The sequence below is a fragment of the Lycorma delicatula genome, chromosome 4 (assembly GCF_047948215.1).
Source record: "Lycorma delicatula isolate Av1 chromosome 4, ASM4794821v1, whole genome shotgun sequence".
Taxonomy (NCBI): Eukaryota; Metazoa; Arthropoda; class Insecta; order Hemiptera; family Fulgoridae; genus Lycorma; species Lycorma delicatula.
The window spans coordinates 7,663,289-7,677,374 of NC_134458.1; the positions used below are offsets into that span (position 1 = coordinate 7,663,289).

The 14,086-nt window shown below is 31.1% G+C and overlaps 1 protein-coding gene across 1 annotated transcript in view; it reads left to right on the forward strand.

The window, feature by feature from the left end:
- The window catches only part of LOC142323080 (tetratricopeptide repeat protein 28), a 211,396-nt gene that overhangs the window by 173,598 nt on the left and 23,712 nt on the right, over window positions 1-14,086 (forward strand). Inside the window, exons 26-28 of the mRNA XM_075362243.1 lie at window positions 2,773-2,926; window positions 3,956-4,150; window positions 8,782-8,889. Coding sequence (XP_075218358.1) covers window positions 2,773-2,926; window positions 3,956-4,150; window positions 8,782-8,889 — 457 coding nt within the window. The remainder of the gene's footprint in view (window positions 1-2,772; window positions 2,927-3,955; window positions 4,151-8,781; window positions 8,890-14,086) is intronic.

The window sequence follows — 14,086 nt, forward strand, 5'->3', positions numbered from 1 at the left end:
GTAACAATTTAACTTTAATAATTTTAAAATAATTTTCTGTATTTTCTCGCAGTGAATTATATTTTGATAAAATGTTTTCCAGGTTGTAGCCAAATTGTATTTTTGGTCTTTTCCCTATATTTTTTCTTGCTTTTTTCACTTACTCTGGAAATTTAAATTACTAGAACTTGTAATGGGTCTTCATATGTTTCATTTGATTTGTTACCTTTAGATTCAAAATGAATTTTAAGAGTGCTAGCTACATCTTTCGGAGTATTTATAATTTCCACATCAAAAATATTTTCATCTGTTTGTTCTTCATCATTGACCTTACCAGGAGGCAATATAACAATCTCGGCCAGACTTTCATTATCATAATGAACAATATTTTCTATAGTAGCACTAATTTCATCAATAATTAAATATTTGTGTTTTGCAAAAGCCATATGGTAAATAAAAAAAAAATTGAAATGAAACTTATCACAACACAAACTGATTCACATAAACTAACCTGAGCACAAAAATAAAATTAAGACTTTGTCAACTAGAAAGCACTGTAATGGAATGACTAACTGTATCAGAGAGCGTGTTTATGTGATGAATAATCATGTCAATAACAATGAGTCCAGGGGTCCTGGGATCAAATCCCAGTCAAGCATGGCATTTTTACATGCTACATAAATTGTCATTCATCTCATCCTCTGAGGTAAATACCTAACGGTGGTCCTGGAGGTTAAAATAAAAACAAAAAAACAATGAGTCATTCTGAATATTCATTGTTGCTGAAGTTGTAAAAACACAACATTAATTTTTTTTCTGCCAAAATATAGACATAATAAATAATTGACGATAAGATACGTCTACGTAGAAAAACTATTGCTATTTTTGAGTACATAATAATCAGTTAAAATAATATTGTACTTCAAAGTTTATTCTTACATAAATTATATGTAGGTTATCTCAGAGGATGCAAAAAATGATTAAATTTATTGAATAATAACTTAAAATATTTATCAACAAAAACGTTTTTGCTTTTATCTAATAATATGTAAAGTTGTTATTAAAACAGACTACATACAGTAAACAAATATTATTTCATGTAATAATAACACAAAACAAATTGCATTGCGTTCTCGAAACTTCAGCTGTATGTGGGTTAACTCAAATTACAATATTTCAATTTTTAAAACTTTATAAACAGTTATAATTACTAATTAATCATTGTAAGATTACCATTATTATAGATATACAACTCTCAACAAGATGAAGAGTGCAAGGTAAAAAACTTTTTTATCATATAGGATATCCTTATTTATAAGAAGTTAAATATGGGTAATAATCTTACAATTTTCTTTTTTTCATTACCAACCAGATTGGTAATACAAAATTACTACCAACGTTACCTTTGTTAAAAAGGAAAATGTGAGAGTACTGTCGTGAGCAATTCTGATCTCTTGAGGGGCTTGTTATTCCTCTGTGGTTTATTACTTCCTTACCTTTCTGTTTTATTATTCTGGATTCCTTTTTATTTGGTTGGTGCCATGGATATTGAGTCGGCCACCACTGACTCCATCTACAAATGGTAGTAGGCAATACATCAGTTGCTTCTTTAATGAAGCTTGCAGAATGGGACCTATCCAGTGAGCTTCTCTGGAAACTTCACTTCTTACCAAGGAGTTTTCATAAAGAACCCAGTTAAATATTATTATAAATGTACAAGAGCTTCATAAAACTAAAAACCATTTTCCTATAAAAATTTATATAATGAATAATATTTTTATCAATCCTGCATTCCTTACTCTACATCTCTTCATAATCGTGCCAACAAAGGGCGTAATTGCTGTCATATTTGGCAGAATTATTTTAGTGTAATTAGCCTGGTATTTGTTATAGTGAGCTTCAAAATAGCCTACTCATATTCATTTGCAAGTTGACCATTTAGCCACTGTTTGACAGCTTATCATCACTTATGAACCATTTACCACCCAAAAAAAATTTCTTTAATGTTTTGAATGGGTGGGAATTACTTGGATTTATCTGTGTTGTATGGTGAACATGTGAAAATGTTCAATCTGAATTTTCCTGATAAACTATGTATCACAGTTGCAGAACGTGGACACGCGTCATTGTGTAATAACATAACACTGTGTGAGCCTTCCCTGTCACTGATTTTAGATATTTTTTTTAAATTCATTATGTCAACACCTCATGGACCAATCAGTTTTTACGTATGTGCTTTAGTCAATATCTTGTTTTGAAAAATCCAAAAATTTATCGCTCCCTGAATTTCATAGTTGGCAGTGTCTTGTTCATTTTAAAATTTTAGCATTGATCATAAAGAGAATAGGAAGTTGATAGTATAGCAAACAGTGATAAAAATTAGTCATTCTTGAATCCTGCAACTATGCCAACCTTTCCAAGAGTAACTACTAAACAGTCGTTATGTTCAACGTAACCCTCATGTTATGCATGTACCGTCTTGTTTATGATTTTTGTCATATTTTTTAAATACTGTTAACCTTTGCATAAAATGTTTCTTTATTTGCTTTTTAGATTCCATATTCCAATAAAAGTAAATGTTTGCTTTTAATTCTATATAGCAAAACAATTTATACTTTGTGCAACAAAAAATGTTGTAGTTTTTTTAATATTGGCATAAAAATGTGTCTGTTTATTATGTATGTACATATACACACACACTTCATATTAATTATGTATCCTGAATGTAATTAATGTATAAATATTGGAAGATTATTTTTAATGAATTTATTTTACTTATATACTTTTTTTGAGGTTGGACATGTTAATGGCTGGAAGGAGTTACTACAGTCAGTTGGATTTCGTTTTGAACCAGCTGCTAATGGGATTCCTTCATCTGTTTTTTTTCCACAGAGTGATCCTGAGGAAAGATTGACTCAGTGTAGTGCTAGTTTACAAGCACTTTTAGGTAATTAAAGTACATTATTAGTTCTTTTGTGTTTTTTTGTTTTTTTTTTCATAAATATATGTAATTTTTTTATTTATTAAATGCATATAACTTTTGACACTCAGTACTAATGAGTGAAGTAGCATTTATCACTAGTTTTATATTAACCATGTGCATCATGCGATAATACTCATCCATACTTAATATTATTATCAGAACAGTTTTATTTGTTGGAAGTTTTAGAATATTCACTTAACTATGATATCAAAACCTTTATTTGTCTTTGACTCTATTTAAGAAAGTATAAACTGGATCGTACTTTACTGTCATCAGCAGTAAGCTAAACAGTGCTTACATGTCTTATATTCTAAGCTTATTTCTTCCTAACTTAAATATCTTCTGTTGGAACCAGTACAATAACTTCAAGAATACTAGTCATGACTATCACTTTGCTAAAAAAATATTTTGATAAGTAAAAACCATTGGTTTTGGTTCAAATTTTGAATATTTTATTTAGTTTTATTCTCTCTACCAAAGTCATAGAAATCATTCAAAGAAGTCTTGTGCAACATTAAAATTTATAAACTATTTATTTATTCAATTAGAATACAATTTTTACTACCTTAAAGAGAATACTTAAAAGTTTATATGATGATTATGAATGTATAAAAAGATTTATTTGTGAAATAAGAATATAGACTGATGATATATCTTTGACTTATCTTTTACATTTGATTACAGATTAGTGGAATGTCATTAACTAGTCTCTAAAAGGTTGAGCTTTGAAGAATACACAACAGAAATTGGTGTTATGTCTAAAAAGATTTTGAAGTTCTATTTCTGACTCGTACAGATTAGGTTTTTTGTTTTTTAAGATGCCACTTGTGTCAGTTTTTCTAATCTAATTAAAAAGTTATAAAAACTTCTTAGTCTCATTTTTCTTTAATAAATAGTGAATGAAAAGAAAACATTAGTCTTTATTGAAGTAAACAATTTATAAAACACTGGATTACTGTAATTGTCCTAATGGTTTTATTCAATATTATTTAGGTCTCACTTCAACCACGTTGGCTGCACTCTCAAAACTTATCAGTAATGTTGAAGTTGCTGATGATATAATTGGTGTAATAAGACTTGTTATTGGACAATTTTCAATGAAAAATGTTGAAACTGAAAGTATTGAAATACCAATCAGCGTGAAACTGTGGCGAGTTCCTGGATGTCATGAACTTCTTGCTTCATTAGGTAAATCATTTCAATACATATATCTCTCGTAATTCATTCACTGTTTAATTTTAATGTTTGTAATACTTATTTTAAGTTTTTCATCTATATTATTAATATCTTTTTTCTTCATGAACATGAATTTTTTAAAGGAATTTTTCAGTGCACATGTTTTCAGTGGGAAATTAGATATAAAATATATCTTAAAAATGCTTAATAATTCTAATAGAATAAATATTTACATACATTTCAGTTTTTCTCATTAATCTTAATTGAGTAAATTTAACAAAATCAGCTATTACATTATAAAGATATATGATATCTAAATACAATATTTTATAACATTGTCATAACCCTACTAATAAAGAATGAAAACTCTAAGCTGGCTAACAATAAAGACAATGCAGAAATCGTAGATAAATATTTCATCAAACTCCTAAATTGCAAAGAACCGACAGAATTTCTAAACTTCCAACACCAACACCCCAACAACTACAACACAACTAGAAAACATCAACCCTCCCACAATAAAAGAAGTTTACCAAGCACTGGATGAGATGAAGAATTACAAAGCAGCAGGAGAAGATCAGACTTTTGTAGAGATCTGGAAACATGTAGGAAGATCAGCAAAAATTGCCCTTCATCAACAGTTTGCCAACATCTGCATCAAAGAAGAACTACCAGAACAGTGGATGACAGCCCTCATCCATACACTATACAAAAAAGGGAACAAAACACAATCTCACTCCTAAACACAACATACAAAATTCTTTCAAGAATCATCCTCAACAGGTTTACAATTCAAGAAAGAAGTAGGAGAATACCAGGGAGGTTTCAGACCCTGGAGGAGCTGTCCAGATCAGATCATGAATCTCAAGCTAATAATGGATTAAAACAGGAAAAGAAACAGAGACATGGTGATAGCATTTGTAAATTTTAGGAAAGCTTTATGACTGCAACTACAGAGAATCCCTACTAAAAATTGTAAGAAATCTCGGACTACATACCAAATTAATAAACATGATAAAACTGACCCTTACAAACACTAAGTCAAAGGTAAAATTCAGAGGCGAGCTCTTGGAACCTTTTGAGATCAAAACAGGGCTGCACCAAGGAGATGGGCACTCACCTCTATTTCTCAGCTGCGCTCTAGATATAGTAATGTGGGAATGAATCAAAAAATACCCCCAAAAGTAAAAATAGGCTGAAAAATCAAAACAAACTGTCTTGACACTGTCTGCGACTTAGCACTGCTAGCAAACGACATTGACGAAGCTAATTTAGAATATTAGAAATTCAAAACATTGCAAATAAAATAAGCCTCAAAATTTCTTTCGATTAGACAGAAATTATGCTGCAAAAACCAACACGATTAAAAGAAGTAAACATAAATGGTAATAAAATCAAAATAATGACCCAATTTAAATACCTTGGAGAAATAGTAACAAACAACATAAATGAAGAACTCAATCCAGACAAGAACAAACAAACTAGTTAATGCACAAAAATTAACCTGATATATCTACAGTAACAAATGTTTATCCATAAACGCAAAAATAAGACACTACAACACATTTATAAAACCGGAAGCCACTTTTGCAGCAAATTTATAAAACTGGAAATAAGAAGAAACAAAAACTAGCTAAAGCTCAAAAATTAACCTGGTACACTTTCAGCAAAAAATTCTTATTAGTAAACGCAAAAATAAGACACTGCAGATGTAAAACCAGAAGCCACTTTTGCAGCAAAAACACCCTTCCACCTGAATGAACAATCAAAGACAGACCAGACTCCAGAAAATCAAAAGCAGAATTGGAAGAACCTGCATCAATAAAAAGTACCAGAAAGTCAGGCGGTAGATTGTGCCTGACAAAGTTCTGTACAATGAGTTAAAAACCATCACTGATACCATGTGTAAGAGGAGACTAGGATTCTTTAGGCATATCATGAGAATGCAAAATTTAAGGCTTCTGAAACAGCTAGTATAGTACAATCTCAACTGAAAAACACCAAGACAGGATGTAGATGGATCAGAAAAATAAGAGAGGATCTGAACGAAATTGACCATACACCGGTAGATATCACAGATAAGACAAAATCAAACAAGAAAATCAAAAACAGAAACACTCGCTTCAGACTCACAAGAAAAAAGATCACAACAAACATTTTCAACACTAGAAAGGGCACAAAGATCGGAACATATCAAAATGTACTTGGAGGACTGCAAGGCCCAAACAGTATCATCGAAGAAACTTGGATAATGGACTGACTAAAGTGTTCCTATGCGGTCATAAAAGATGATAATAATAATAACATTGTCAGTTAATGCCTGCTGTAATGGCAAATTATTGCTATGAATGAAAGCATGAAGTAATAAAAATTAAAATGTAATTTTATACATTTATTATAGCTTAGTATTTATATTCTATTGTTATTTTATTTTATAAAATACCATAAAATGTACAGCCCCAATATAAAAAGGAAAAGTGATACAATGGTATTTTTATACTCATACTGATTATAGTGGAAAATGTTGACTGTATTAGTGCAGACATTAAATGTGTTTTAATATTACGTTAAATTTCGTAATTCTACAAATTTGTGACATATTTGTAAGAAAATGTTTATATGAAATATAAACCACCAAAACACAGTAATTAGATAAATTAAACGTACCATATTGCTTTCCAGTAATCAATTTTTGTGGTATCCTGAATCTTCAGTAGGTACTGAATTTTATAACTATATTCTTTTAATAATTTTTCATTTTATTCTAAATTGTTTTCTGTTTTGAAATTTTGATTTGTGTTATGAATATACATGTAAATTTTGCTGTCCAGTATTGTATATATATTATATATATAAACATAACAAGCACAAAAAACATATGACGCAGAGATTTACGCCTAATGTTTAAAAAAGTAGCTCTAACTGTGAGAATCAAATGGTAACAACATAGCACAAACTCATACCAGCTTACTGCATATGTCACCTACTGTAGTATGTTAATCCTGCTGATTTACATGGCAAGAAATATATAATAAAAAATAAAGGGATTTTTTTGTCAATATTTCAGTTTGAGATATCAACACTTCCTCCTAGCCTTACAGATACCTCACAATGAGATCTTCATTCTTGAATTATTCTCACATACTGCCATGGCTAGTGATACTCCAGTTAGTACTTTGTATCAGCATAATGTTGCTCAGAGTATTTCATTGCTGCACATCTTTCCTCAGTCCCATCTTCTTACCCATTATGTTCTGGGTCCTACTGGCCTTGTGTCCTCTATTATCAGTAATCTTGCTTTTTTCATACAGACTCTTCTTATCTGTGTCCCAGATATCTCGATCTTCTCTTGACATCTATCACTATATCTCAGTTTCTGTATAGTTATCTAATATTTTTGTTGTGTTTTGTTCTCCATTTTCCTTATTAAAAATATTATTCAAAAATTTATTCTTGAAGCTACCTCATTTCTTGTCTGATTGATGATCAAAATAAAATTTTCTACTATTTATAATAAGGCCTTATTAGGCTTATTAATATTTTACTTAGACAGATTTTAGTCTTATGAAATAAAATATTTCAGAACTGATGAGCTTTATTACAAGTATGTAAACATTTATTAGCAGCATTTAGTCTGTTTTGAATCTTCTTTTTTCTGAATTCTTTGTTGATATCAATACCTCTAAACATTTTAATTATTTAAAGATGTACTATTTAGAGTGGAATATTAATTTTTTGCCCTGAAAATTCTGTTTCTTGTTTTAAGATTTCAATTAGCTTGCTCACTTACTTCATTATCTGTGTAAGCAAATGTTTATCCTTGTCAAAATATCAATCCCAAATTTTATTTTCTCAACCTCTGCAATGCTTATATCAAGCATTATTGAAAAGTAATGGAGATAAGAGAGTTATCATATTCCCTTTTCAGTGTTTGAGAGTAGTTTCCCATTTAATTTAAGTTTACATTCTGAATTGATTTGCATAGGCAAATTAATTGTAATAAATTTTCTGATACACCAAACTGTTTCATCCTCTTCCATATTTTTTTCTATTTTAACTATTACACCCTTTGCTGAAATCTACCGGTAGACATTAACAGTTTTTATTGAACTCCCAGCACTTTGTTATAAGTGTTAAGCAGTGATATCCCCGTGGTTACTGCAGTCTTGCATGTACCCTGATTTTTAGTGGAGATTATAATTGCTTTCTCCTATGATTGTAAAGTCAATCTCTGGATTTATTTCCACAATAATTTTGTTGTCATGCTATACTCCTCTAAAAAATCTGTTTTTTGTTACTTCATCCAGTGATGGACTCAAGACTTCGGTCTGTATATATGGTTGTTTCATTGTTCTTCCTAATTGTCCATCACCTTCTGTTGATTAGCTTAGAGAAATCTATAAGCCTTGACTGTTTTGCATCACTATGTGATCTGCTCTATCTTTGACTTCTTACACAATTAGGGAGTCTGTTTTTATAACTTATTGAATGAGAGAAATCTATGGCATTCTTCACTGTTAGGTCTTATTCAGCTTTGTCTTCTAGCAATTTCTACGTTAAGCAGTCTGTTGACTTATTATTGATATACCAAATGTAAGGGTCTTATCTGGAATAATATATATTTTATTAATTTTGTTTCTTAGGATTTGATTTAATGGAAGTCGGTCAAGATGAGGTTACACTTCGGACTGGAAAACAAGCTAACAGACGCAGTATACAATTTGTTCTACAGGCATTGCTTGCCTTATTTGGTAAGTAAGAAATAAGGTTCTTCAATTACATTATTCATGTTTGAATATTTTTTATTACCCCTTTTTTCCCTCACTGGTTGCTGAGCTATCCAGGACTCTCTTAATATGAGATATAACTGGCAGTTTGTGTTTTAAAAAAGTTATTAGTTTACATGTATAACTCACTTTTAATTTTACAGTAGAAAAATTACGATTTTTCTTAAAATTGTATTTAAATCTTTGAAATTATTAGGAAATTTTTAGATTCAAAAAGAGACTAATATACTGGGTGATATTTAAGTATAGAAGTAGCTTTATACTGCATATCTGAGAGGTATTTAGAGGCAGAAGGAAATGGGATTCTACATAGTTAAAAATAATCTGCATTATGGTGAGTTTTTAATTATTGTATGCCATCTTGGATTCTCCATATTGAATAATACTTAATTTTTTAAAATAGGATGTTGGACATATGACACATGATTTTTATTTTTCTTGTAAAATTTTACAATGAAACAATGGTTTCACCATTGTTTTGTTATGTTAGTGCCATCATTATCAAGTAATAAGCATACAAAATTGCAATGACAGAAAAATCATGTTAACAATAAAACAAGGTAAAAGACGCTGCATGAACAATTTTATTGCATTTTACATTCATAATACATACAATAATGAACTTTAATAATTAACAACACAACAGCAAATGAAATGTCTATATCAACTGATATTATTTACTTTAAATATTACAATATTTATTTTAAAATTTTAAATAAATGTTTTCGATCATAAATTACTAGTGAAATACATTTTGAAAGTATACTGTTCTATAATAAATGTTCAAAATGCTTCCCCTCTACAGCTTGGTAGTGTGCTAACCTCAAGTAACTTGTATCCATGTCTGGTGGTACATGAGCAGATTCGTCAATTCTTCTTTTCAATTCATCAATGTCTGCAGGTTTTGTTTTGTAAAAATTATGTTTCAGGTATCCCCAAAAATGAGGTGGTGCCCCATCTTGCTATAACCACACATTATTTAATTCTTGTCCAATGTTTTCCCAGGTATTTGGTTAAATCCAATTGGCTAACAAGTTGCAGTAAGCATCTTCTGTAAGATTGTCATCTAAAATAAAAGGTTATAATACAATGACAAATGATTTCCACCCAGACATTCACTTTCTGAGGTTTCTATGTACGAGCTTCCAACATTCATCTGGGATTATTATTACTCCAGTATCAACAGTTTTACTTATTCACATAAACATAATGTTAAAACATAAGTTTTACTTATTCACATTTAACATAAAAGTCGCTTTATCAATAAATGTTATTGAATTAGGTGAATTTGCGTCTATCTAATTTTTCCATTGTAATATCACAATACACAACTTGGCATTCAAAATCATCTTCCAAAAGTTCTTGCACCACATGTACAGTGGCGAACTAATTAATCTGAACACAGTATTTTTAAAAGAAAAAGTGTTTAATTGTCAAACTTACTGAGATTTAATAGTTTATGTTCCCTCTTTGTTTTTAATTATCTCATTAATCCTCTGGCATTGATTCCATTAAGGTAGAGCAAAATGATTTTGATTTCTTCACCTCAAAACCAAACCTCTATCACTAAACTAATAAAGTTAGTTTTTTTGCTACAATTCATTTTCTCAAGTCTCCTTTTTAGTATGGCCCATTGATTTTCAATGGGATTCAGGTTGGGGGAGTTCCTGGCCGTGAGACCACTCAATTTTTTTGGTTTTTGAAGAACTCTTGCTTTTTTTGACGTGTGACATGGTGCAAGGTCCTGTTGGAAAATAGATTCTGGGTTCTTCTACATAAGTGGAACTACTTTTCTTTGGCATATGTTAATGTATTATTCTGATTTCATCCTCCCATCCACAGGAATAAGTGCTCCTGGCCCTTCATGTGTAAAACATTTCTAAAACATCTTCTTGGCTGGGTATTTGGGAGCTTGTTGCAGGTATGCTGGCGTAGTAGCTGTCTCATCTGCTGACTTACAACTATAGGCCACTGTCACTCCTTGGATAAAGAAATGAGTCTCATCTGAAAAAATAACTTTTTTCCAAATCTTAAAAGTCCATTCTTTATGTTCCTTTGCCCATTAAAGTCTTTTTGTCTTGTCTTCATAGCCTGTGTCAGTAACTGCTTCTTTTTAGGTTTCCAAATAATCCTTCTTGCTGCCAACAATCTTCTATGAACTGTCATATCAGAAACATTAGTCCACTGGCTCTCAGTCCCTATTAAGGTCAACAGCCGACAATTGTGGATTAATTTTTCTTTTCCTTATTAGTAAGTAATTGATCCTTTGTAGGTGTGGTTTTATTTTTCTGTTCACATTTTCCTTTTCTCTGTGGAGAGATGGAACCTGTTTCCTTAAACCTTTTCATGATTTCATTTACAGTACCTAACCCCCACACTACACTCACTGGCAATCTGTCTTTGAGTCATTTGTGTGTGTTGGGACAGAGCAACAATTTTTGACTGCTTTTGTGGGGTTTTATCCATTGCATTAACTAGAAACTAATAATAAGCTTATAATAGTAACTCAGAAGGTCATCAAAAACTAATTGGCAATGAATTATAATAGCACAAAAACCACTAATTCTGTTTGTATATGAACTAACAGCATAACCTGAAACACCAAACAGTAAGCAGTCTTTTTTTTCTTGTTTAACCTCTGGGTCCACCGTTAGGTATTGCTTCAAAGGCTGAGATGAATGATTTGTAGCGTGTGTGAAAATGCCATGCCTGACCAGGATTTGAACCCAGGACCTCCAAGGTGAAAGGCCAAGACAATAACACTTGCGCCACGGAGGCCGGCAAATAGCAAGCAGTGTACCACAGAATGAATATTCCCTACAACAGAACAAAAATTCTGTTTGTTCAGATTAATTTGTTCGCTACTGTAGCTTAAAAGGGTAAAATTTATTTGTTTTAAGAATTTTTTGAACTGAAAAATAACTGCTGTCATTTGAACAACAGTTTTCCAAATAAATGAATGGAAGGTCTTCATCAAAGGTCTGCAATACATCTAATGACTTTGCTTCAGTTATGAGTTGATATAGCCGTTTAATTTGTTGTTGTGTTGTTAATTATTAGTTACTGTTTATTATTATCAATATTGTAGCACTGTTTAAAGTTCATTATTGTATGCATTATGAATGTAAAATGCAATAAAATTGTTCATGCTGCGCGTTTTACCTCATTTTATTGTAGCATGATTTTTCCGTCAGTGTAATTTTGAATGCTTATAACTTGATAACAAAGGCATTACCAGAAAAACAGGTTTCACATTGTCTGTCTTGTAAAATTTTAAATCAAAATCATGTGTCATATGTCCACCTTATTATTTATTAAAAAAATTAAGTTTGATTCAATAACGCGGAAAATTACTTATTTTTTAATTAAAAACTAGATAAGGGTGATGTATGTAAACAAACGCTACATATATAGAGCATGGTTAGATCATTCACTTTAATCGAATGTGAAATTACTTTAAATGTGTGTTGCAATAACATTTAAGAAGGCAGTTCTTTAAACTATTTATTTAATTCATAAAACTATTACTTATTACTCTTAGATATGATTATAATGTATAAACAAAACTTTGATAATATAGTCAACTTCTGTGTAAAAAAAATACTTTTCAAAAATAAATAAACTAGAATTTAAAAGTGATTTTTTTAAAAAATTAATTTCACTTTATTAATGAATACTATCAAAAATTATTTTGTATTGTTATTGTTAATCAAAAAATTTTTTGTTATGATTACCTTTTAAATCTCTCTCCCCCTCCTACCATCACTGTATTTATATAGGATCATTCATAATTGCACAGCATTCTCTTGGGAGATGATTCTATATATAAAAGTTCATATAAACTTTTGTCAGAAAACGGTTTGTTAGCAAATTTCGACTCGCAGATCATTTAGCCCTGCTTTGTGCTCCCTCTGTGAGATTAAACCATATTAAAATTCTTGGGGTACAAATTGAGGGGTAAATTTGGTGCTTCCTTATGGGTTTTCATCTAAAAAATATAAGAAAAGTGGTCCCAGACCTCTTCCTCACTTAAGTTTTAAGAAAAATGGGGTAAAACATGAAAACATTTTGTCAGAAAATAACGTTAATTTATCAACAACAGATAAAAATTTCTAGTTAATTTTGTAGAGAATTTAATTTTGAGAAAATTGATGTAAATAACATTTATTAAAATTAACACAAATTTGAGAATTCAACTTTAATTAGAAACAAAACACACAAACTGGGTTGGAAAAGTGATATGATTTTAAACAGAGCAATTTACTTACATACATATGCTAAAAATTATTAAAATAAACTTGAAAGACATCCTTCTAAAACATACTTTTTCATAGGATTGCAGTAACAGCTGATCAACAATTAAGTTTGTGTCTAGCACTTCTATATATTCATTTGAGAGGTGTTTGTGTGGTCAGTCATTCATTGATGGAAATGTTGTTAATCTATGGTAATGTTAATAAAAATGGATTGGCTGTTGTGTGTGAATACCAGGAAAACTATCCAAATTGAAGAGTTCCGGATTGTAATACATTTGAGGCTTTGGAAAGGAGAGTTCAAGAAACAAGTATGCTTAAATCACAATTCAATGCTGGTTGTGAACGTTTTGTGAGAAATGCCAATGCTGAAGAAGAATGTGATACAATTATCTCCCACCTCAAGTACCAGAAGGTTGTTAATCGCTTTCATGCGCTTAATAATATCGCTTCTCGGCCTCTGGCCCAGTGCTGTAAAACTTGTATTTACTGCTACCGGTACCGATATATTGCTTCAACAAGTACAGCATGCCTACGTTCATGTCATCGGGGGTGACAACGATCAGTGGCTGTCAGTCATTTTCATAGGTTCATGAAGCCAGTAAACTTTTCTGATCCTCTAGCAGGTTCAGGAAGCGATTTCGCTCCAACCTCAGTGGTGGTCTGTATTAGGAACTTTTAAGCTTTGAATTTTTCAAGCCAGATTGCGTGAGAACAGGCGGCCTTGCTCAGAATAACTAAGCCAAACGCTCACCTGTCTTGTGGTAGGTGTTAGGTTCATTTAAACTGCAGCTGCAGTGCCTGGCAGTGCAGTTGTATTGTTTTAATAAGCTGCGATGGAGCAGTCGGGGGAGATTGCCTCGAGGACTTGGTTGGTTTAGCCAAGGACTTGGTTACCAGTGACCCCT